General features: G+C 37.8%; 1 protein-coding gene across 1 annotated transcript; it reads right to left on the reverse strand.

Annotated features, from left to right (window-relative positions):
• Positions 1–14988: 14988 nt before the first annotated feature.
• Positions 14989–27551, reverse strand: LOC146005373 (uncharacterized). The gene is made up of 2 exons (XM_083144586.1): positions 27329–27551; positions 14989–16092 (listed from the first exon to the last, which is right to left on the reverse strand). The coding sequence occupies exons 1-2, from the start codon at positions 27329–27331 to the stop codon at positions 15097–15099; spliced, it is 999 nt and encodes a 332-aa protein (XP_083000712.1). The 5' UTR covers positions 27332–27551; the 3' UTR covers positions 14989–15096.

The following is a 27551-nucleotide window of genomic DNA, read 5'->3' on the forward strand; positions in this document are numbered from 1 at the left end:
TATGCATAAAAATAATGATGATATACTTTACTTTTCTGTAGTGGAGAGAGAGTTCGAACATTCAATTTTGGATACTGTATTTAGCGATATGATATCCACACATTTTCGACCCCGAATGTGCCCAAAGAGAAGCTGGAAAATACTAAATATCTTAGGCTCCTAAGAAAGTATTGACACCCCATTAAATTAATATTCTTGAAAGCCTGCAAAGAAATGGATGTAAGTTATGCTGCTCGCTTCGCTCGCAATGGCATGTTCCTAAAATGCTTATTTGGCACTTTACTGAGGTCAATGTGAAGTTTTATATTATGGTTACAATACAGGACATAATGATATTCTCAATATTCATTAAGAACATCACTTCTTAAAATATAATGCTTAGTGTTCTTACAGGAAAATTTTACTTTAAGAAGATACATTTCCACTGAAGATAAAATCCACGTAATTATTGTTATGGGTTACTAAAATAATTATTTTTATCTGAAGAAAACGAGAGGGGGTGGGTGAGTTCTTTGAAAGAATTTCTAGCTAGGGTTCGGTAATGTCTCGTGAAACAATAGTTGAATCGGTCATACGGCCGGAGCATGTTATTTGGTTTGCCAAGGTTCAATTTCCTATCATTATCTTAAGTTGTGTAACAATTTGTGTTAAATACTTAAATTGCGAGTTTTATAAACCCACTCACAAACACTATTTATATGCATATTTACATGATCAAATTTACTACATTTAACCAATCAATGTACTAAGTTTAAGTTTTTTCGAAAATCGAACAATTATAAAATGTGGACAGTTTAACATGTTATTTAATTAAAATAGACATAAATTATGACGTATTCATCCAAACTATTTTTTGGGGGGATTATGATGAACGATTTTAGGAATTGTCAGATCAAGTATAGTGTTCAGTAAAACAAGAAAAGTTACTTTCAGTAGACACACTGTCGTAATTAATTACTTTGTGGGGATTACGATATGGTTTGAGAGTGCGAATGATATGATTTTTTTGGGGGGGGATTCGCCATTGGCCTTGGGGATGGGCACCCCTGTGTCATGTTCAGTGGCGTGCCCAAGGGGGGGGTTCGTGGGGGTTATGACCCCCCCTTTTGGCCCAGAACTCCTAAAAAAAGAACGTCAAAGGTAGGAAAATATGACAAAATGAGGACTAACTACCAAGAAAAAGTATACATAACCCCCCCCCCCCTTTCGAAAATCCTGGGCACGCCACTGGTCATGTTACAGACTTGGTTCTGACCTCTCCTCCCGAAATATAGTTCTAGATACGTGCCTGAAGATAAGATATTATAATGATATTATTAATAGCCTATTTTTTTCGAGACATTCTTGGGCAATAAGTTACTTAAAAGAGAATTCGAAACTTCTCGAAAATAAATTAGAACATGTTTAATTAATTCAACATATAATTTTTGTAGCAACAAATTTCAAATCAACCTGACATTTCTTCTTTGACAGCCAGGTCATTTAAAAAAATTGTATAGAATTTTCAATGTGGCAGTGTAAACTGTAAATATAAACTTTGTACTAAAATAACAATAAATTTAGCCTCTGTAAAAAAAAAAAAATCAGACCGGTGTGGCGCGAACAATTTGTATTGGAAATGTGTGAAACTTGTTTGAGTTCTGTGTAGACATTATTCAATTCGATTATGCTTTAAAAAATAAAATAGGAGATGCTTGCCAAACGCATGTATGTTCAGAAAATTAATATCCCTAATCATCTATGCATTTTTTTAAATTGTTTTTTTTTGTTATTTTACGTGTAATTTTTTTATTCTGATTTAATTAGGATGAATGACGAATGATGTAGGAGGAAAGATAGTAAAATTCAATGCTTTACCCTTCATTGGACCCTAGTATTTGTGATGTGTGTGTATGCGCGCAAGAGTCCCGGGTTGGAATCCCGGCCTGGGCATGTTTCTTTTTTAGTGTTCCTTCATCAATTTTATCACATTATCACTCACCGTCGCGGTTAGGCAACAGTGGCAGAAAAGCGGTGCTAAATAACAACAATCATGTCAAGTATATACGCGTATCAACCCAATACATGTCCATTGCATACTTGATATTCCATTTTGATGGTAACGTTGTTTTTCCCCTTGTTTTCAGATGATTCAGCACATTGCCTTGAAATTAATGTTATTGGCACTAGTGGGATGTTCGTTATCAACAGGGTTGAGGGTGAATTCTGATTCGTCGGCTTCAAGACACAGTCACAGGTATTTATAATGATACTTATTTATATTAGATATCGAATATTAGTTGGGGTTAGAAAATGGGCACTGACATATTCATGAGTTTGTATGCTTGGGTTATATGATTGACCTTCACCGTATTCATAAATGTTTAAGGAAGAATTCACACCCAAGCGACAGGCGACACGTGCCGCTTGAGGATTTCACCAATCGAACGCAGGGTTGTGCGGCCTGTCATGCCGCTACGGTGTGAAACGTTGCTGCTGATTGGCTCGTTTGTGTGAATCCTCCCTAAGGCTGACTTTAGAGACTTTAGACGAAAGCATTTTCTTTAACATTTTTGCTAGCATAAATGCTATGTAAATGCTTCCAAAAATCTTATAACAGATAGTATTTTAGGTAAGATTTTACAATACCGGACGCTTCCGTAATTTTTTTCCTACTTCTTGTTCTCACGTAGTCCCTATGAAGTATCTGAGGTTAACATGTGAGGGTGACGTGTAGAAATTGTTAATTTACGTGTAGAAGTTGTAAAATAATCTTTTCAATTACCGCGATCATTCTCCGTATACAAGCATGGAAACCATGTTTCATGATATGAACACGAAAATGGCGTCTTCCGTGAGGAAAACTGGTTTGCCGTTATAGTGCTACAAAACTAAGATTTCGTTAATGTATGTGCTCACACTTGGTCATCAAACAATTCCCTGATATCCCCACGAACCATTCCAGGTAAGGTTAGGTTAGGTTAGGTTAGGCAAGGCAAACACAGTCAAAATTCTGTTCGTAAAACAATCCACATGTATTTCGAAAAAAAAAAAAAACATTCTTTCCGCTTATTTCCCATTTTCAAAACGCGACCCCAACAGTTTAACTTCAGATTCGTGATTACGACGCCTCAATTAATGATTATGCCAAATATGAAAGAAATCGGAGAGGCGTCCGGTGTTGTAAAATCGCTCCGTATTTTACACGAAAGCATTTCATGGAACATTTCGGTTAGCTTTTGCGATTACAATGTATAATACATACAGCACGAAAGGCATATCTAGTTACACCATCTATGGTGAGTTCACGGTGTTTACATTTGAAAAAACTACAATATTCTTCCATACGTGTACAGTAAACGTTGTAAAGTATGTATTTAAGCAGCGCCATTGTTTTGTACCTAATAACGTTTTATACGAAACGTTATTCCTCTCGGTTGAGTAATTATCGTCTTTTAAAAATGTGAAGTGATACATTGATTACATCTCACGCGGCCGCCATTACAACTGCGCTCGTGATCTAGAGGTCGCATCTGATTGGTTATGCTACGAAAAATGTTACGGAGATAGGATCGGTTCTATCCTTGAGAAAGGCCATGAAATATGCCACGGCATCTGAAATGTCATAACATTTCTCATTTTACACGGTAGCATTTTGGTCATGGCGTAAATGTTAAGGAAAAAGCTTTCGTCTAAGGCGGGCCTAGGATTTTCGTGCCCAGCAGTTTCGTACAACGAAGAGGTGTCTCGGCTGCCATATGTAGTGAACGCTGATATCATTACAATGAAATGCATAAGTATTGGAAAATTGTCCATGACTGCTTTCATTAATTTTTCTTCTAAATCCAATTTTTAAGGAATTGATTTTTACGTATTTTGGTGCAGGTGTTGTCACAGCGATTTATCCAGAATTTTCCAACCTGGTGGAAGTAAGCTCTTATTTAGGATTGTGAGGGTAAATTTAGAGCCAAAATGATCATAAATGGGGCCTTTGTGAAGACAATTAGGGAGTGTTGAGAAAAGTTTTGGAGGTGTTGGCCCATACAGCACACACATATCCAGGAGACGTCTAATGGACGTCCTCTGGATATCCAAGCCGAAATTCTGGATATTCATAGGATGTCCCGGAATGTCCAGTAGACATCCATAGAATGTCCCCTGGATATCCATATGTCCGTCCAGGGGACGTCCATACGATATCCAGGGAGAACGTGTTTTGGACATTCTGTGGATAATTTTTGGATGTGTTTTGGACATTCTGTAGATCATTTTTGAACATGTTTTGGACATCCTGTGGATCATTTTTGGATGTGTTTTGGACATTATATGGATGACTTTTGGACATGTTTCGGACATGAGTTCACGTGATTTTCTGGATGTTTTTATTTCATTGTGGATAAGGATATATTCTGGACTAAAATTGTACCTGATCTGGACATTATGCTGATATTTTTCGCACATACTTTGGATACGAAAAGAACATTCCTGGACTAAATTTACATAAATCGAAGACCTCGAGTACACATATGCTTATAACAAGCACTTCACTCTCTCTCTATCTCTCACTCACTCACACACACACACACACGCACGCACTTACGCACACAAATTCACACACACGTATCTACACATCCGAAAAGTACTTTGTATTCACACGCATAAGCATGGTAAGCAGAGCTTGTTCTTCACTACCACTCAAGGCAATGTTCTCATGCAAACTGCCGTTGTGTTCGAGACGAGACACAAAGAAAGCCCCGTGGCAACTTTCACCTGCTTGGCGCGCATGCGTGACTCGCTGAATAGACAATGGGCGTACGGTCAACGCAATTCCTGTGGGAAATGTTTTTAATTTACTATTTATTACTGCATAACAGAGTTTCAGTGCTAACATAATTGACACTAGATACTATGACTGAATCTTTATACGGATATCAAAACATTTATGTCAAATTTGTGATAACACGTGGACGTAATACCACATATCCCATGAATATCCAGAACGGGACGTCCTATGGATATCCAGGATGAGATATTCTCTGGATATCCAGGAAGGGATATCCCATAGACGGGACAACCACAGGACGTCTTATGGACATCTACAATATCCATGGATCTGAATTGGACATTGTGGACGTCCTGTGGACGTTCCTTGGAGATGTGTGCTGTATGGGGGGGGGGGGGGGGGGTTGCGGAAAAATCGTTGGGTTGTCATAAGCTTGTTTGGCGTTTTGCTTTAATTTTCTTGCCAAGAGTTATTTGTGCTAACTTTTTTTCAACATTCTTGTTAAAATTTTAATTCTGTTTCTGTTTTGTTATTGGGATTTATATTGTTCTTTCTTACTCAAGTTACGTAATTTAATTCCCTTGAGGCTCATTGTTAAATAAAACTCACATTGAAAATAATCCTTACTTTCTGTTATTGGAAACCTACAATTTACGGCTTAAATCTTACATAACTATTGTCTTCCACTAATTTAATTTTATATTAAATAACTATGCTTGGTTATTTGACCGCCCTGGGTTTGAAGTTATTCTGACAAAGCGAGTTAATCTCAAAAACCAAATAACACAGAACTTCAAATAAGTTAGCTGCCGGCCCCGTGGCGGAGTGGTTAGCACATCGCGCTACAACGCCAGGGGTCCCGGGTTCGAATCCTGGCCTTGGCATGGATGTTTGTGAGTGTCTATTCATCAATTTCATCATATCATCACTCATCCCCATCTTCGCAAAAGTGGCACATAAAAAGAAGTAAAATAAAGCAAATGAAATCAAATAAGTTAGCTGGCCGCAACAGACATCCCTGTGCACACCTATGGTTAGTGTTGGTAAATTATAAAAAAAAACGATAACCAGAAATAAAGTTATAATCATTATGTTCTCGATTTTATCATTTTTGCAGACATTCATCACCGAAAAGTGGAGGATTTGGATCAAACTCAAGGGTCAGTTTTCGAAGAGAACCGTCCAAGAAAGAGCTCGAGCATTCTCCGTCTTCCAGTCACGAAAGAAGCAAGGTAAATGTCTTAAGTTCAAAGTTAATTTTATCGATTAACATTACTGATCGCAGTCCCAACCGGTGGCTGGCATATATAGCTCAATCTGTCCACATAATCTTCGGGTGTGTGTGCCTGGATGAGTGTCAACAACCTCAGTGACGATGTAAAAGCTGTGCCGTTACAACGTTGCCAAGCGTACGTCTGTGTTTGTCATGTGTTTCTATTAGCTTCTTTGTACAGTGTTTGGGGGGTTTCTGTACTATTTGTTCGTGCTTTGTGTACTGTTGTACGAATTTTAAGCAGTAACTGCGCTGATCAACTCTCTCCCCTGTTTTACAGTACGTCTGGCAACACGCGGGGCGCCCGACTCTCATTTCTTTCAACTGATCGCTGATTCGTTGTTTCCCAGCCGCTAGTTGGAATTGCGAACAGTATAGTGACGAATATAAAGCCCCTATCACACGGAACTGGATATCTAGTAGGAATGCCCTAGTTGGCGCTGAACTAACTTTCTAGGTAGCAATCATGGCCGTCTGGCTGACTGCTTGACTGGTTTGGAGGAATAGGACATGTTCTAGTTGCTACTTGCTTTCCTCGACTGGATTCTGTGGAACAGCCAATCAGAGCAAAGTTTCTCCATGTGAAGATAATCTGTGAGTGTGCAAAGGAACGCTTTTGTCTGTGGTTTCCGAGTGTTACTCCAGCAATGTATAACTATACAGCATGAAAGGCGCGTTGAGTGACGCCATCTATGCTGAGTGCACGGTGTTTACATTTGAAACAACTAAAACATTCTTCCATACCTGTACAGTAGACGTTGTAAAGCATGTATTTAAGCAGCGCCATTGTTTTGTATCTAATAACGTTTTATACGAGACGTTATTCCTCTCGGTTGAATAGTTATCGGCTTTTAAAAATGTGAAGTGATACATTGTTTACGTCTCACGCGGCCGCCATTACAGCTTCCCTCGTATGGGAACAAAAGTCTATCGACAAGTACGTTGATAAGTATCGTGTGAGGTGAAAACTAGCAAATTGATAGCCAGTGCAGCGCCAACTAGGGCATACCTACTGGAAATCCAGTTCCGTGTGATGCGGGCTTTAGTCCTTGGTGAGACTTGCTACAGTCAAGTCTCGTGAACAGTGTTGCCAACGGAAGGGAAATTTCGTAGGAAAAATCAGGTAGAATTGTAGGTGAAAAGGGAATAGGAGAATTTCCTAAAAAAATACCGATATTCCTTTCTTTCGTCGCTTAATTTACTCCCCTCTAAAAAGCAAACCATAATCAAAATTTGTCTTTGGAACAATTAATATCTTCCAATACTAAGTTATTGTAATAAGTCTGCAATTATGACCTTAATATTTGTGAAAATTGTCATATTTTTAACGAAGTGCACAAATTGCTATTAATAATGTTCATTACTGTATTCTTTTCATATATTCTTTCATCTGCCAATACGTTCTACGTACTTCTGTAAAACAATAATTTATGTGAGACAATGGAATGACATAGTGGAACCAGAGGCGAAAGAGACTGCGCAGATCTACGACTCATGTGCATCTATCTCCCGCATGGAGGGGAGGGAAGAGTGGAGCATGCTTCCTTATGGCCAGAGTTGAACCGATGGAGGGGAAACTGCACCGAGACTTTAATAATAATCGCTCTATAGTAATAATTTTACTCTACTAATAATTATAATAATATTTGGTGAGGCCTCTCGATGGTAATCAAGGGATTTCGAGTTCGATACCCGATGGAGGCACATAGTGGTTGGGATTCAACTTTAAGCTGTAGATCCAGTCCCGATTAGCCTTCCAGTCCACAAAAAAACTCAAAGCAAGAATGGAAAATAACATTTGATAAATTTTGTGCTCGTGATCAATTTTTCTAAGACCTTTAACCTTTCCGGCTGTTTGTTTTCCCTGTTAGGCGATGATAACAGTATTTTATGAAAGGTTTTTAGTTTTTTGCGAAGAGCTGGACTCTTCCACCGTCTGTGAGGAAACTTTTAGTTGTTCTTTTCTGACCATTTAACCTGTTGCGTTTGTCTTGTGCAGGCCCCTGTACAGCGTTGCACTTTTATTTTTCCCAAGGGGCTTTTTACACCCCTTGTTTTAATTCTTTTTAAGTCAGAATTTTAGATGAGGGAATTTTTTCTCGCATACAATGAAGGGTGCAAAATGGCCTAATGCGCCGAACCACCCAAGACTTTTACTTCATTCATTCTAAGATGAGGGAGGGAAAAAAGGGAAATTTAGTAGCTCTTAAGGGAAAATTTCCGATTATGGAAACACTGTTCGTGAATGAGGAAGCATGTCTCTACAAAACTTTAAGAATATATTAATACTTAATAAAATTAACTAAGTACTTACGCTACATTAGAAAGAAAACCCCTTCTCCCTTTGGTATCCATAGTAAGTGCATGTACATTTAATTTCTTTTTGTCTATTGCGGCTATTTTGCGCAATTTTCTACCTCTTATGCCAGTCGCGACGATGAGGCTGAATGATGAAATAGATTTTAGGATAATCACAACAATACATCCATGCTTTACGAACCTTGGACGATCGGCTTCTTAGCGCGTTAAGCGGTTCATTCCACCACTGAGGCCGAAAATTTTGATTTAGTCTTAATTTTAAACAATTTTCATTTTAAGTCAGTACTCAAACGAGATAAGATCCTTAGGCAGTAAGTCATGGCCGTATTTAGAGGGGGGGTTTCTAGGGTTCAACCCCCCCCGAAACATCTGACATGTTGGATTAATGGAAGTTCAGAAACCAAAATCTGTAACTCTTTTCAATTTTTTTTTTGAAGCATTACAAAAATACAAGGAGACAATGTTGAAACGAGCGAGCTAGAATTTTCATACATTTGGAATTCTGAAAGTTGAGTGAAACAGGATTTATTCTCGGAATCGCAGCCTACCCGCGACCCCTCCATTTTCACTTCTGCTGTCCTCTTTCCAGTGTTGTTCCTGCGTCACAAGGAATATAGACTAAATATTCCCTTATGATTGTCCCAATATTCCATTTCCAACTTTTAAATTCCCTGTTCGATAAAGTTGAAAATCCCCCTTGATAGGAGTTCAAACCTAGGATCTCCAGTTTCGTAGCGCATTACGTTCGCGATTGAGGTTACAATCCATGCACCAGGCTAAGTTTTTAAAGAGAATAAATGGTTCCACACTTTTCAAAATTCCAAAAATTAAGTTTTAAGGTCAAACAACAAAAACTTTATGACTAAAATTTCCATTTAAATTTTAGAGCTTTTTCTTGAAGGTATCTTAAAATTTAATAACAAAGTATAATAATTGGTCATTTCAGTACACACTGTATGAAACATAAAATAAACAAAAAAAACCTTTATGCTGGATATTCACTCATAATAATAATAATAATAATAATAATAATAATAATAATAATAATAATAATAATAATAATAATAATTATTATTATTATTATTATTATTTTGGAATAAAATTGTTGTATTATTATGACATTTTAATTATTATTGTATAATTATTGTTATTATTTATATTATTCAAATTTCTGGCGACGCCCATGGGAACAATTATGAATGAACCCCCCCCCGAAAAATTTTCCTGCCTACGGCCATGCAGTAAGTCTCCGCCTCATCTCTCCTTGTCTCGTCAGTCTCGTATCGAAGGTGTCTCTCGCCAGCCTCCGTAGCAGAGAGGTTAGCAGTAGCACAGCGTGCTACAACGACAGGGTTCTCGGGTTCGAATCCTTGCCTGGCCATGCATATTCTCTGTGAGTGTCCCTTCATGAATTTCATCATATCAATACTGATCTTCATCGTCGCGATTAGCAGAAGTGGCAAAATGCGAAGAAAAATAAACCAATCATTCCCGTCTCGAATTTCGATACAAGATCGAGACGAAACCGAGAGTTGTCTCGTTACTATCTCTACTCTACATGATTTAGGCTCCTATTGTAATCCGGAATTCGATACCCGGTGGAGGCAAATAGTGGTTCGGATCCCACTTTAAACTGTAGATCAAGTCCCGATTACCCTATCTGCGCATAAAGTGGACTTAAAACTAAAACTCAAACCTATTGTAATCCTTTTCTTCAATCAGCACAGGTATGTCCAGTTCCCTTCATACTGTACATTCAACGCCAGTGGAATATTTGAGGCAAGGGCTATCGGCTCTAAGTTCCCTCGAACCACGAAAATCATTATGCATATCATGACCTTTGTTATTGTTATCTCCCCATCCAAAGCGCCATCTTTACAACAGCTCTAAGGCAGCGCGATGCACAAATATTACCAGATAAACTTTCATTTTAGACCCCTTTTAAATAAACACAGAAGGAACTGTTATACTTGCTAGCTTTGTGGTAAGTTTATGTTTATCTCTTTTCAGAACAGAGCGCCGGCCCAAGACGATGGCTTGAAAGCTCCGTATCACTATTGCCGTGACCAAGGTGAGACAGTTTCTTTCCTGCAAGATTAAAATTTAATGGGAGAAGTATTGATTTTCAGTTGTTTTAGAATCGTGAAAAAGATACTGGAAAAGAAAGGTGTCGAAACTTCAGTTGGGGTAGGATTCCGCCTCTTGCGACTAGATAAGTGGGTTAGTTTAGTATTCACCGTTGACGGGGTGTATTTTAGATGTTCGTTAATTCCTTATAAGGAAACACACTTCTAAAAAATACTGGCACACGATTTAAAAAGTATCTAGTTTCACGATCTGCTATTATATCTTCGAGAAATTATTTGTGCCTTTATAAACAGGGGAAACTAGTGCAGTGCAGTGGGACGACATACAGTCTTGAAGTTCACATTTCTACTTCCATTATAGGCTACAACGTTATTTGAGTTCGACCTATGTTACTGAAGGACGTAATTTGCCTCAAAATTAATTAATGCATCAATAATCCATATTACAAATTTTATTTTCCTTGAATATATTGCACTTTACATATCCATATATTAATTAAACGACGAAGTTAAAATTATTAGATTATTTTATTTTGTCCACTTGTTTCTTTGCATATTATACCACTGGACAATGCGAGAATATCGATACGCTAACTGTTAAGTCAGGAAAACAACCCTCTATCACATTTTTACCGATTACTAGGAATCATGGCTTTATTGATAGAAATGAATAGTATGTTATATAGCAAACGACATGAAGAATGTACATAAACTCGTTTTTTTCTTATTTTATATATCAAAAAAATATAACGAATAATAGAATATGGCAACGTATTATAGTTGCCTGAATTCAAACATGTTATGAATGGATTTATGGAATTATTATGGGAAGATTCTAGCTTTAAACCCGTGGCTATTCGTCTTGATTTTTCGGTAGAACTCTGGATTGCTACGTTTTGTGAAATTACGAGTGGTTGTTTTGAGCCTTTTATTCATTATTGGAATCGTTCGTTCAAATTTAACGTAACGTGCCACATAGAAAATCGATAAAGTATTAAAATGACTTGTTTACACACTTTGAGGTGTCTTTTTTGTAGATTTTTCTTCAAATGAGATTCTGTTTAATTATTCTTTCGAACTTTTTTTTAAACTTAGTAGAATCAATTATAAATCGCCTTGGCCTGATATTAAGAGATCTAGAGGAATGTAAATAAGTGTGTATATATCTAACAATAAAAAGTATTTTACTGCGTTATTTTTTAACTGAACTACGCATTCAAATCACTTTAATCTTATCTTTCGTTTTCAGAACAATGGCAACCTGTTAATCCTTTTCAACGAAACAAAAGCAAAGATGTAGAAATAAGAAAAGTACAGAGCAGTGACAGCCCTGTCTTTTCCTCACACCCACACTACCAAGGAAGCCAAAGAGATACTAAAACGAAAGATACCAATGAAAAACGAGTGACAAGTGGTAGCTTCAAAGGCAAGGAATCGAAGGCACCAAAGGTGAAAGTATTTCCACATCAAAGATCAAAGAACTTTGGATCACGCAATGAAAGTGGTGGTCGATCACAGTTCAAAAGTTTGCCTCGTGGCAGAAGCAGAAACAACGAAGAGGACGTCGTGTATGGTTCACCATCTTCCAGAACACATCGAAAAGAACACAAATCTATTGATCCTTTTTACCGTAGCTCTCAGCCCAATGGGAGACACGATTCTAGGATACATTCAGTAACACATGCTCGAGATGAACACATATCCCCGACACCCACTTCTTACGATCTCGTGCCACCAAAATTACAGGAAGAAAGCCACAATAACTCTCCTAGGGAAGAAAATGGTGGCAGTTCCCAAGAAGACAAAACACTTTCTCTGCGACCTCTGACTACTGTTCCAGAGTATATACATGGTATGAAACCTCCCACTCGTCGGCAATTCGCTTCTGAAACCTGGCAAAAGAAGGAAGTAATCGCATCGCCGAAAGAAATAGTGAACAAGAAGCCAACAAAGGCCGTCAGCAAAGACGAAACGTTCACAACCGAATTAAGGCAATCGAATACTGAAAGGTATCTTTCTACACCAGATAGATGGTTGAAACCACCATCACTGCGCCAGGCAACAACATATAAACCACCGTCTAAGGAGAGTAATGACAGGAAGGGTATCAGCAACGCTTCGAAAGACATCAGTAACACCAAAAGGCCTGCAACGCCTTTAGAAACGAAACAAAATTCTGTTTCAAGCTTCGATTCACACCCAACCCGAGATCGTGTTTCAGAAAGACAGCAGAGCCAGAATCAAGTAAAAATAGACATTCCACGTCATCCAGAACAGCAGTTGGAAGGCGAACAAGAAAAACATACGGAATATGTGAAGCATGATTATCATAAAGACTTGCAGAACGAACCCGCGCTTGAGCATCACAATGACCTCCACGACACACCCTCATATCATCAAACTCCTGAAGGCGGTGACTTCGATTTTAACTACAACTGGATAAAGCACCACGGTTGGCAGCTTCCACCATTCTCTTTCAAAAAACCTGGCTACTTTCACCCTCACGATTCGTTTTTCAGAAGCTTCGTAGACGGGCAAGGCGAAGAGAATGGCAATTACAAGGAATACAAGATTCCTGAATTTCCTCGCAAGAATGGAGGCCACGGCCATGTTTTTGTCAAACACTATCACAGGGAGAATGCTAACTTCACCGTTGATGATACGCACGATTCACCTATCCCGTACCATCAGAGCCATCAACCGACAGAAACTGGAAACTACGTGGAGAAAGAAGACCGAGACCATGAGGTTATTGGTGCGGAAACTTTCGGCAAAACACCCGATAAGGATTCTCGCCGAGACAGACATTTCAGTCACGGCTACGATAGTTTTTCCAAGCAGGTCTCTTTTCAGGAATCTGACAACTCATTTGCTGCTTCTTCCCCAGTAAGGATGAGTCAACCCGTTATCATTCCATCGTTTGATAGAGGAAGGACTTTTCTCTTAACGTTGCATCCAATCGAAGATGTAAAAGACCACGAATTTCATCCGATTCGAGAGTCATGAAACATGCTTAATTACAAGATGACACAAAACGAATTATTTTTCGATTACCAAAGAGTTCATAGAAATGTGTGAATTATGTAATGTAATAACCACTAGGCTATCATTGCATTCTGTGACTTAAGTACATGCATGAATTTCACATTTTTCTTCAAATAGAATCCAGTTGTAGACATCGGATTATTTTGTATGGTAGGATACACAAAAATTATAGCAGGTGTAACGCCACTGTTGAAGGATGTTTCTAGTATGGTTCTGTTGTCTATGGCTTAAAATTCATAAAGTTCATTCACTTTCTAAAAACATCATTAACTGTTTTTATTAGATCTTCGTTCGAGAAAACATCATCTCGTTCTTGTGACAGAAAACAACCACATTTTGCCATGATGTCGCTATTTACAGTCTACTTGTCTTGCAATAAATATTTGGTAGCCACGAGTATTTCTGTAAATAATTTGTAGCTTCATAAAACAAACTATAAAAATTCAAGATCAAGTCATATTTTCCTTGGTTACCTCAATACACGTGCGAGCACACCCCTACATACGCACACACACACCCGCTCACAACCTATTTAAAGAAATGAACCAAGGCATTTAAAAAAAAATACATAGGACACACACACAAACTCACACTCTAGTGTGTCTGCTATATGGTGCCAGTTTTGTACTTATTCATGGTCTTGAAAAGAATTTGTGACATACAAAATGAACTACGCGTGACTGCATTTTTTTTTGGTTCTAAACAAATTTCTTAAATATGATTTCATCGAAAGAAAGTGTCGTTTTTTTTAAATTAAGCTTTGTCTAATTGTACACTGAAAAGCGAATTTGCTTAATTTTCTAATACTGTATTATAAAGACGCCACACATGTACGTGTGCATGTCTACTGTATCCGAAATTAATTGTGTATAACTTTTATATTATTAAAATTATTGCGAGGGAAACCACAACCAACGATTATGCTAGTTCGAGAATTCTAAATACATTGTATGTTCTGCTGAAAGATAATTTGTACCCAACCGCAACAACCAGAAGCATCATAAATCATCCCATGAATATTTGAAGTAATAAAATCATTCTCAAGTATATGCAGTTATCTCTTTTCCTCTTTCTCTGAATATGAATAAGATATCACGGAAGATGTCAAGTCTCAATCCGGAAATGTGTATCCTTCTTCCATTGGTCAACTTCGATGCTGAACAATTTCATCCTAATCATTGTTAACAAGCACATTATTCCGTTAGATTTTTCATGTATGAAACAGTTTTCACGCCAGATCTACAGAATATTTATTTGACATTCAAACCACCATGATTACAATTGGCATCGTCAAAGCATGCATGTCTTCAGCTATAAACTATTTCCGGTATGAGCCTAGATGTCTTGTTGTAACAAAGATATCAATAGAGTTCAATAAAATAAGTTAAAAATATAAAGAAACTATTATGTTTCGTAATTTTATCCTCATTTGTATGAATATAGCGAAATAAATTACACTGTTTATAAAATAATTATTTTATTACAAAAATGATATGTATACATATGGGTTACCAAGATATTTTCAAAGTACTGGTAAATTAATTTGATATATTTTTGATTGTCTGACTTTCATAAAACAGTATGTTTTCTTTGGATGCTACAGGTGGATTTTAGAGAGGCAAGGGAAAGGGAATTTTTGGTTTCGGATAATTGTATCCTGTATTAGAAATTTCACCAGTGTCAGTGTCGGACCGTGATGTTGATGGGAAAGGATTATTTGGTCTTTGACGGTCGTCTGCTCCACTAGAAATGCCAGGACTTTGAGATGTTGCTGATGGTAATGGGAAAGAAAGTTTAGGTGGGAGATAGTCGTATTCTTCACTAGAAATGTCTGAACCTTGATTTTTGTTCGTGGTCTGTGATATTAAGGAAGTACTAGAGGTTGGGTGATCGTTTGCACTGTTAGCAATGCCAGCAGTCTGCGATTTCTCAGTCTCTGTCGTAGAAGAAGAAGAAGAAGAAGAAGGAGTGTCTGGTCTTGGACGATTATTGTCACCAGCAGAACTACCAGGCGTCTGTGGGTTGTTCTCGGATGCTGATGGTAGCGAGAATGGAATCTTTGGCTTGGGGGAATTGTATCCCTCATTAGAAATGTCCGATGTCTGAGTTTTTTCTTCGGTCGCTGAAGTATGCGTTACTGATACTTCAGACATAGATTCTGTTGATGTCACAGATTGTTGTGACGCTCCCGGAGTTAAATTATTATCAGTATCTTCCTCGGTTGTGGTTTGTGGAGTCGTCATTGTAGATGATTCTGTTTCCGAAGTGAACTCATCATCACTTGAAGGTTCGCCAGACGTTTGTTCTAACTGTTGACTCGACATTGAACTCAACATTGCAGAAGACGAGGTTTGACTTTGAATTGTCGAGGTTGGACTATCAGTAAGTTCTTCAATGGTTGAACCGCTTTGTTCAGCAGTCGCTGCAGTTGATTCGGGTTGAACACTAGTGGTCCTTATAGTTGATGACGCTCCAGCTGGTGATTTTGTCGGCAACAGAAAAGGTTTATCCGGTTTTGGATAGTAATATCCTTCGCTCTGCCGTACAAACCTGACACCACCGTTGCAGTCTATTGCAAGGAGTAAAACCATTGCCAATATACGAATCTGAAACAAAACCCAGAATGATTAATGTATACTAGAAGAGAACACAATCAACATTTTTTAAGTTAGATTTGTTATTCCATTCACATTGTTGAACCAAAGGTTAGAATGTGCAATTGTCTTATTTTAGGAATGTTGCTGCTATTGAAATTGATGAAGGTACACACAACTATGCCCATACCGAAAATTGAACTTGGAACATTCGGAAGCGAGATCGTGAATCGGTCACTGAAAGACTTCGGTCACCGAGGCGACGTCCATGCATTGTTAGTGCGTCAACAATAATTTAATTTTAGGTAAAGTACATACAAACTGATCTAATGTGAGTAATTACTACGCGACTGGTAATGGTGCAAAGAGGGGAAAGATGAAAGAAAACTGCTTAGGACGGAGACAGCAGTTTTTGATATGAGGAGTGCAAATCGCAAAATGAGATTGTCATTTTTAGTTTGGTGCCTATGTCGAGCTGTTAGGTCACCACTATCAGTGACTTGACAAGTCGTCCATTGAGAATGCAAATGTTCTATCTCCAAATTGTAAACAAATCGAGATATTTTGGCTATGGTCTATATAGGATGTAATTGTTTCATCTCTGCAATCTACATACAACCAATATTGATATATTGAGAGTCTTTTTGGTCCATGTGCAGAATTTGGAAACAGACACGAGAGTGCAAACTTCAACAGCCAATGAAAGCTTACGACAATTTCCTCAACCAAATATACAAGCGCCATGCGAGTATGATATAAACCACTTGCATTCTAACTTCAGTAACTTCTGGGAGCTGCTTAGCAATAGCAGTGGTCTTCGGTTCTTACTTTTGTTGTTAACAGACAAACATTTGGAATAGTAGTGGAATTTATGTAGTTTATTGATTTCCCCGAATATGAATTATTTATTTTACTTTGCTACCAAATGACAAATTTATAATGAAATTGTTTCATCTCCATCTCGTTTCCAGAATGCAGTGTTTTATCTGGTAGATAACACTGACACTCTCAAATCATAGCTGGTGTTGCGTGCAATGGTTCTACCTAAAATTTCAATAATTAATTGCAGCATAAATACCTAACCAAACAACTACTCATTTTTAGAGAGGCTTCAATATATTACTCTTTGCAATTGCTCAAACTTTCAGCACAATGATGACGAAGGTCCAATAAATATATCATGTCAAACATTAAAGGGCTCTCCTGAAAAAATGTAAAATTGGACATAGAACATTTACATTCTCAGTGAACGAAGTAGTGGAAATTTTTGAATTTTGTTTCTGTATCATTTTAATGCAGGAACATGAGATTTTTTTTTTGTTTTTAGGTACTTGAACAGCAGGTAATTTAATTAACGTTTCTCTTGTCAATCAAGTATGCATTCTATTTGGTTATTTAGTTCCGTCTGTATACACACTTTGCTTAACCGCAATGTTAAGTAGCCTATGAATGAATATTCAATTTCTATTTGTATCTTTTATGCCACTCTTCCACATTTCTTTCACTAATCCCGACAACAGGCGTGAAATTGATGAGACATTTGCAGAGTAAACCTCGAACTTTCGGTGGTAAGATCTTGAGATCGACATGACAAATGAACATTCGATAAAATTCACGCAAGAGCCACCTTATCTCGGATTCCAACTGAGGACCTGAACTTCGCAGAAGCAATGAATAAGCTACCGGTAGATATTTAAAACTTTAGGTTGACAAGAAAGTTGTACTTTTCAGAAAGCAGTGCAATATGAAACTGAATACAGGAGTCACGAGTTCGAATCCCGGCCTAGGCAGGTGTGTTCTTTGTGAGTGCCCCTTCATCAATTTCATCATATCATCACTCATCCTCATCTTTGTGATTAGCCAAAAGTGGCAGAAAAGCGAAGTAAAATTAACCAAATTAATCAATCAATAAAAGTGAATAATATGTTAAGTAAGTGTCAAATATATTTATTTGTTCCGTGGTACTACAAGACAGAATTACAAATTTTTTGCATACACTAATTTTAGCATGTGAATATTTACTTTTGGGTCTCGTTTTAGCGGGTTTTTCATCGGTCACTAAATAATGTTATATTTTACAATTATGTGGGAACCATACACTGTCCCGGGAATATTTGGAGTAAGTGAACGAAAACGGGTCCTCTGCGCGAGAGTTCGAAAGTGTACGCGTGAGAGGGGAAGTTAATGCATGGAGGAGAAAACGCGGCTTCAGCTACCAGCCGATTGCAGCAGCTCTGCTTTGCTCTGCACAATCGTTTTCTCCCCTTCTCTATCGTTATGCCCTGCTTTGCTCCACAGGTTTCCGAGACAGAGTGTAAAGATGAGGTGCGGTTCCAAACCCTGGGGTATCAGTAATGGAGACGTTGAATATTTGGGGAGGACGGTGACATTTGGTAGATACCTATATACCAAGCGGGCAGGGGCTTCGTCTCCTAGCGATATTACTATCGTAATAGAAGATTGATCCTGAGCCATTTATTCTGGTGGAAAATATGCGCTGAAGCTTTCCCCCTCTTCCATCGCCACTCAGTATTATGTTATTACTCCATTAAAATTGTTGTATAGAAGCAAGTCTTGTAATACATGCCACCATTGTACGTACACCCAACAGAAAAAATAAGCAAATTGTCCATCACCATTTTGGTTGTCTGTTTTCCACAATATGATGATCATCAATTGAAATTAAAACTTCAATAAGCATCAACAGAATTTCGTTACTTAAAACAATGCAACACGTAGAATAAAAAACAATTGAAATAGAGATGGACAATTTCCTGTTATCTTTGCCTTTGGCTGTACAAAAACTGCTACAGATTATAATTATGCTATTTTTGAGTCATAGTTAATGCTAACTTGGACAGAATGCAGTGGGATCCATGAGTATTACCGTTCAAACTTTCATCACCATGTTCGTGCACTTTATTTGACCCAACAAGAGCTTCAAGAATTAAAAGAAAATCAAAACAAGCTGTTGAAAATCCATCGTTTAAAACCAAATACTCATGGACAATTTGCCGAGCAATGCTAGTGGATCCCACTGTACTTCTTGCATTAATCGTATTCTGCTTCTGCAGCATACTTTAATTGTGCCATTTAGATTAACATTGCAGTGTACGATAGTTTATGGTCTGTTACTTGCCTTCAAAGGACAGTCCTGATGTAATTTTAACGACTTATTCAGTAATTTTCCCAAATATATGCTAAGTTAATTGAAGAATGGTAATTAAAAAGACATTTCTGAATTATGTTTGTTGCTAATTGGCAATTTGTTTGCGTTGAGCGCCAAACACGTATACAGCGAAATGCTGCAAACGTACAAAGTTCCTTATCGACTCACCTGTCATTTCTCGTCTTGGTTGCACTTAAATACATCTCGAAAACTGTGTATTAAGACATAGGTAAATATCAATTGATTTGGTTTATTTTACTTCGATTTTCTGCCACTTTTGGGTAATCGTGAAGATGAGGATGAGGGATGATATGATTAAATTGATGAAGGGACAATCACAAAGAACATCCATGCCCAGGCCTTGAATCGGGACTCTGGTGTCAGAGCGCGCTGGGATCGTTGGAAATATCTTATAATTCTCTCATTTCTAATAATCACTGCTAATAATTAATAATAATAGCCAGTGGTTCTACAGCCCGTAAGGGTCTTGTCCTATCTCCCAACTGCCAGTCTGCCTCCCACAATCCTACCTAGAGGTGTGGAGATCTTCAACCGGAAATGGGGTGACGTGGGGTCAGCACGTCGAACCCTCAGCCGTTATAGGAGATTTTTCAGACCTTGTTACGCTACTCACTCGTAGCTCCCCAATTTCCTCACGATGGTGGGTTGCCACCGGTCATTTACACAGGTCGAAAACCCAGAGACTAAACCCAGGTGGACTCGAACCCATGCCGTCCCGCAGTCGGAGCCCAAAGCACAGCGCCCTAGACCGCGCGGCCACGGAGGAGGACGCTAATGGGTAAAAAAATGAAAATAAATGTGGATGTTAGCCAAATTAATTTTTCATATTACTGTAAAACTCTACAGTGGTCTAATATACAGCCGGCCTCCGTGGCAGAGTGGTTAGCACATCGCGCTACGACGCCAGGGGTCCTGGGTTCGAATCCTGGCTTGGGCATGGATGTTTGTAAGTGTCCATTCATCAATTTCATCATATCACTCATCCTCATCTTCGCAAATTAGCCAAAAGTGGGCACAAGAAGCGAAGAAAAATAAAGCAATTCAATCATATGGTCTTATACACTATGCCTTTTACATTTAATTGTCAACCAAGTTCTGGGTTTGGTCTAAAACAATAAACTGTATTCAGAATAGATCAGGAACCACACATTCAATACCGATATTCACCCATCACATTAAAACTTTAACTTTAAGTGATAACAATAAGAAATTCTCGGACCGGTGGCAGAACGGGTTAAGTGGTCGACTTCGGACTCGCCACCGAAGTTCCCGGGTTCGAGTCCCTACCTGGGCATGGGCGTTCTTTGAAAGTGCTATTTTATCAATTTCATCCAATTATCACTCATCCTCATCTTCACGATTGGCCAAAAGTAGTAGAAGCGAAGTAAAATAAACCAAATCAATCAATCAATTAATATTTACGATAAATAACGAAAAGGCGATAATAACAGTATGACGGTAGTAGTACGCACACAAATTTAGTAAAGGGGGAAGTGAGGAACTTCCTACAGTTCATTTATACTTACTTCCAGTTCTCTACTTTTTAGGAGTTTCATAATAATGCGCGTCATAAAATTATGAACGCAATGTACTTACAATGGACCTAAAATATGTTTTTAACTTATCACTGCATGTCATTCATTTGATATAAACGTTGTGCAAAATAGTTTGTGTTAATTCGAAACAGTTTGCGAGAAATTGGCCTTACAAGTTGTCAAATTGATGCTGTACGTCACGAAACTGAACGGCCTCTGATTGGATATTCCAATTATGACGTTCTCGTTCGGCAGTGAACTCGCTCGTCTGCTTTAGAGCTCTAGAAATTCATGCACCAAGGCGTTCGTCGCTCCTCGTGTTTGTAACGCTGAATATTGAAGAGGATTCTCTGTGATTTTCAAAATTAACGTTTTGATTATGACATGCGAGAGATGTACGAAAGCCAATTCCGGCAATCTAACATGTGCAGATGCATTCGCGGTAGCTCCATATTTTGCACAACTGATATTGGATGGAGCAGAGATAAGAGGAGCGAAAACAGCGAGTTAAGTTTTGGAAGGGAAATTTGACATGGTGTTTACTTTCATCGACAGCTTATTCAAGATCATTTAATATTATTCTGTTGAAAGATTTTTCTCAGTAGCAATCATTCCAAATTTTCAGTTATTATTAGTAGTGCTGGTATTACTGCAGTGCAATAAGTTTACCTGAAGAAAAATGTCAGCGTCTTTTAGCACGACGGTATAAACCTGCGTTTTTTCTATTTTCTTGCGTAGCTGAAAATAAATGTATGTAATGCAAATGAGCGTCGGGAAGGGCGGGGGTTCGAACTGGTCCGTTCACCAGCTCCTAGAATTTAGCGTCGTTCATTTCAAGTTACAAAAACAAAGTATAATATTTTCATTGTAAATAATAATAATAGAAATAAATTAAAGTTAGATATTATTCCAACCATGGACCTTGCCAGAATTTTTTGCTGGAGCTCGGGAAATGATAAAACTTGAATAGTAGAAATAATATCAATAATAAAAATTGATAATAAAATTGTTATTTTACAATGATAAATATTATATACTAATAAAAATAAACAGATAAGTGAATATCTAGTACAAAGTTATTTCATACATTTTTTGTTCACATTTTACTCAGTGTACTAAAATTTACAGTTATTGTATTTGTTATTAACTTTTGCATACATCATTCGCGAAAAGGCTGTAAAAGGTAGGGAAAAATTTTACTAATAAGGTTCATGTTGTGGCCTCTCCCATAAAACTATATTTCTTGGAATATTGAAAACTGTGGAACTATTTATTTCTTGGATTAAATGGTAGAACTTGGTTCCTATATTTTCCTTTAAATTTATTGATCTACGTAACACATTTTCTACTGTCGCTATATTTTCTTATGTGAGAGGTCGCATTATACTGGGTGAGTCTGTTAAAAGAAGCCCCGTGGAAAATGTGCTCCTTGCATGTAGGCAACCCTGGTACACCGAAGAGAAGAGCGGGGTAGAGAACATTCCAGGATATCGGTTCCAAGCAGTTTTGACTACATGACATAGAGGGGGGACTATGGCACATGGCACCTGGCACCCTTCTTTTGGCATAATGGTAATATCTAGCATAATCTGCAAAGTGAGTATCTGGGAGAGGGAAATCTTATTCAAAGGAATATATTTTCAGGAAATAAAAATAAAATTACGTCCAAATCTTATTTCTACTTCACCAAGCTTTTTACAACCATGTCGCTATCCATCCTCTATCTTTTCTTTATCCTGCCCGATTTTGTTCGTGAGGAAATTGTATGGCAGGAAATTGGTAGAATGTTGGGGGTAAACAAAACCATTTTCTTAAACCGTTTCAAGTTCTAGGCTGAACCCATTTCGTTTGTTGAGCCATTGTACACAATCTTGTGGGGAAATTAACAATATTACATAACTGTAGTGAATAATAAGTAACGCCAAGTTCGAAACTCGAAAAGTATATGCATAATTAAACTTAAAACTGCTGTTATCCGAAAAAAATAATTAATAATAAATCCTAGCACAATTTAGAAGCATTTATAGCATAATTTCAGAGTTCAAAGAGATCTTTTTATTATCCACATTTCACACGGCAGGGAGGGGGAGAAAATCGAAATTCTTGCAAAATCTAAAATAATTATTTTATTATGTTTATTATGTTATTATGTTATTTTCCTAGGTTTTTATAGGTTCACATATTAAAATATTTGGTCAATTCCACGGAAATGTCAACCTCCAGTCCAAAAACTGAAATGATTTGTACTTAAAAATGAAGATGATATTATACAAGAGTTATACTTATAGTTAATGGAACATGCCGTTGTTTCATTAAAAACAATACCGCATGTGGTTAGAAACAGTATTTGTCAAGATGGCCGCAATATACATGGCATGATATGTTAATTGCGAATTTTAAGGCCCGTAGCCAGGCAGGGGCCAGGGGGGTTCATCCTCCCCTGACAGGGTCGCCAGCCTCCCCTGGCATTGCCGCCAGATCCCCCTGGCATTGCCGCCAGCCACCCTTGACATTAGGTAAAACTATTTTGTATTCTAATTTGTTTGAGGTGGAGAGTGAAAATGTAGACAGAGTATATTTTGTTGTTTACAACTTCGTTCGTTCATCTTCTTTATGAGCAGAAGTCTAAGCAGCGGAAAGTGTTTCGAAGATTCTCTAGACTAGAAAGTTCTTTCATAGGGAGCCTTCTTTATCAGTACCTTCCCTGACCCTGTTGCAGTCTCTCGTTTGACAGAAATCTGTAACTTTGATGTCATCATCCACATTCTTTCCGCATCTGCGTCAAATGTGAACAGATCCCAAGTTTTATTCCTTTGGCCGGGGGTGGAATGTACGGTAGGCACTATGATTGAAATGAATATTATACATTTTAACATGTATGATTTAAATATCTGTATCATCAAAAATAGTACGGAGTGTGTGTTAAGGGATGGTGTCAGTACTAGCAGTCATTAGCACTACAAGAGATGTTTTAGAAGATATAGAAGAAAACTTTAGTATGATATTTCTAAATTTTATATTTCAAATTAACTTAATAACCTCCGACATACATTATTTACCTTCAAGTAATACTATTAAACTTTTGAAAAATGAACTTGATTTACAAAGCTCCCCCTGATAACCCGCGAGCCCCCCCCTGGAGGTCAGTTCTAGCTACGGACCTGATTTTAACGATTCATGAACTCACTGTATATGGCAAGAAGGAACGGTAAGATTAATGTGCCCTACAAGAACAAATTGGTGTATTTTTGTGTATGTATATGAGATGTAGCTACTCGTCTTTTAATACATAAGGCAAAATGGTAATTCCGTCACAATTTTTCAGTTTTTTTCGCATAAAAACGTGGGTTAATGATACACGGAAGTAAAACGTTTCCTGCAAAGGTAGGTTTTGGTACTACTCACATGTGTAACACTTACATGTGCAGCAATGTTCATGTAATGGCTGTACATCAATGTGACGGAATTACCAGTGATACCTAGGAATTGCTCCAAGTGGTATTTGTGAGGTATCATAATGTTAGCTTATTATCTACATATTGCTAACTCATTTTCAGTTTAATCTATAACGTTTCTGGAGTATAACGACTAAGACAGCAGATTAATGTCAATGCGGAAGTAGGCAGAGAAGGAAGAAAATTATTATGATCAAATGAAAGGGAAGGTCCATGAACGGAAGCGATTGAAGAGGCAGAAGATATGTTCACGACAACTGATAAGATTAAGGGAACATAACCGAATGGCAGTAAGGTGCTATGGACACTCCAAGCAGCAATAGAGACCATCAGGAGGCTTTCAAGGCTATCTTGCCATACAATTTGCTGGCGTTGATTTTTGGAGTCTCTTTGGCAGGAAGTATTTTCATTGTTCCCTGCAATCCAAGGTGTTAAATTCTTCTCTGGTAGCCACTTCAACCAAAGATACTGTTTGAAAATATATAATAGTATTCTCGGAAACATTATTTAGCTTGACTCTCATGGAATGGAATTTCTTTGCCAGTTGACTGAAGGAGATCGTTTAACACATCTTGACCAAGATCCCAACAAACAGTATTGTTTGTTTCTGAACAGTGTGTTCGATATGTTTTTGACAGTCCAGTAATTGAAACTTAGACCTATCCAAACAATTATGCCAATATAGTTTCCAAATATGTAGATTTCGTTTAAAAAAAGTGAGAATTTTGGTTTACTTCTTGATTCTTTCTTACCTGATACTAAATATTTTGTCATATTGTTATTGCATTGTTGAGAAGACCAATATTGTATTAGAGTACGATGATTAAAATCAATTTTCAGTTGGACTACATTATATGATTTTGAAAACAACCCAATTAAATACCCCGATGGCGTAGTGGTATGGTCATCTTCTTGTAATCAAGGGGTCCCGTGTTCGATACCGATGGAGGCACATAGTGGTTCGGATCTCACTTTAAACTTTAGGTCCAGTCCCGATTAGCCTTATTGTGCACAAAGTGAACTTTAAACACTAACTCAATTAATCAATCAATGACAATTACGTGTGTATAGAGTATTTGGACAAATGGTAATTCCGTCACGGTAATTCCGTCACACACTGTTTGGGATAAAAATAAGTATCAGAATACAGAAACAATTTATGCTGTCGTGTCCTCGCATGATGAGCATGCTTTGAACTATTTTTCCCAATATTAACATTTCAGACAAAAGTTCATAATTCACAAAAATTGGAAAATGTCTGTATGCACCTGCTAAGATGGTTTCCATGAAGGTAATTCCGTCACACGGATTTTAAACACAATTATCTGCCTAGTACATCCAAATAATTTAAATTCTTTGCAAGCTTGAAGTTGTACTACATTGTGGCAATACACATATCACGATAAGTCACATATTGTACCATATGTGTAATCGTATGAGGGAAATATGTAATTACATAGCTGTCCAAAAGGTAATTCCGTCACACATGGAATTGCCCATTTCATAGTTCAAGGGGAGGGCAAAGACCTCTTGTCCTACCTTGTGCGTGAGTCTGCAGCTAACATTCTAAATGTAATGGATAGTACAAGCGATACGTGTGACATTACTTGAACGCATTTTTCAAACCTTTCTCGGTTTATCATAACTTCTTCCTACACCCCAAGAAATCCAAGAGTCGCCACTGTCTAGTAGTCAGTACTGAAATATGTGGTAAGAAATACAAAATTTTCAATGATTTTCCCAACCACTACAATCAATTTCCGACAAGGATTAAGATTTTTCGATATTTGTGTTGTGAAAAATGAGGATGTAGAGCATGCAATACACCATTTGCAGATAAGGTGTAGCATATCCTTGCATGAGATGAAATCAAGAGCCAACCAACAATGGTTATTGTTGTTTTCAAACCCAGTACTCGCAGAATTTTAAGAAACAGGTAATTTTGTTTCTGTAAAAATATGGATGTTTCAGTGTAATTGGCCAAATTTTGGGACAGAAGGAGGTGAGACCATGCATACGCAGATCTAGATTTTTTCTGGGAGGAGCATAGAACGTACACTCTCTCTCTGTAATGAATCACATCATTTCCCAGGACACTTTCATTACACGGCGCTAGCATATTTTTGTGATTTGATTTTTTTGTTATTTAGGTGTCGCTTTTCTGCCATTTTGGCTAATCGCCAGTGAGTGATGATGTGATGAAAGTGATGAAAGAACACCCATGCCCAGGCTGGGATTCGAACCTGGGACCCTTGGTGTCGTAGCGCGCTGCGATAACCACTACACCACATAGGTCGGGTAGGTTTTTGTGAAATACAAGTACTTTTACGTTATTTGTATGATCAATGATTGAAGAAAGGAATAATTTCGATAATTCATTTTCTCAGGACAAACGGTCACAAACATGGGGAATATTTTATCTTTGTATCATTCATCAGTTAACATTTATTGCCTTGTAACCAAAAAGTCCCAGATTTAGGGTGTCTTAGTAAATCTAGTTCCGATTAATGCATTTGTGCTAAACCTTGTTTTATTAATTTACTATCTGGAAATGGATTGTTCGATCATTTTTTGTTCGTTGTATAATGCTATCAATACTTCTTATAGAACTTAATATCCCTTTTGGGAGGGGCACGTACCACCATACCCTTCGCACTAAATCCGCCAATGAGCCCATGTCTCACTACACCATAGGAATGAACGTGCTGAGTTTGCCTGCTAATATTTATGCATCCCCTTTACGTTCCTGATTCATCGACAAGGTGGATATATACAGGTGGGGTCATCCAGAATTCTGATCAAGCACTGTTAGCTGACGTTAATGTGAAAGCACGTGGACAGTTTTCCGCATTTATAAAGTTAAATTTACTAGATTTTCATTAATTTATCTTGATTTATCCCTAGAAAGACTTTGTTTTGAATAAAATGCGTTGTAGAAGTGTTGTTTAGTGCACATTTGAATGTACCTGCAACTTACGTCACAACTAATACGCCAGAAAGTCTTCAACGGATCAACACAGTTTGATTAAGCTAAACAGTTAGAGACAAAGCTGTTAAATGCATCTTACCATGTTGTTTACGGTATCATTGGTGCTCAGGTTCCAGTCTTGAACGCTAATGCAAAAACGTGCAAAACTTCTCACTAAGGAATAAATAAGACTGAAGGATACTTATACGGATGCTGGTTCCCTTGGAAATTACTCTCAGTCGAATCAAGTTAGCAGGAGCGTCGTTGAATATCACCGTACTGTGTCAAGGTCCACTTTCCGATTCATCCAGCAACGCACCAAC

The sequence above is a fragment of the Lepisma saccharinum genome, chromosome 23 (assembly GCF_977018435.1).
Source record: "Lepisma saccharinum chromosome 23, izLepSacc3.1, whole genome shotgun sequence".
Lineage (NCBI taxonomy): Eukaryota > Metazoa > Arthropoda > Insecta > Zygentoma > Lepismatidae > Lepisma > Lepisma saccharinum.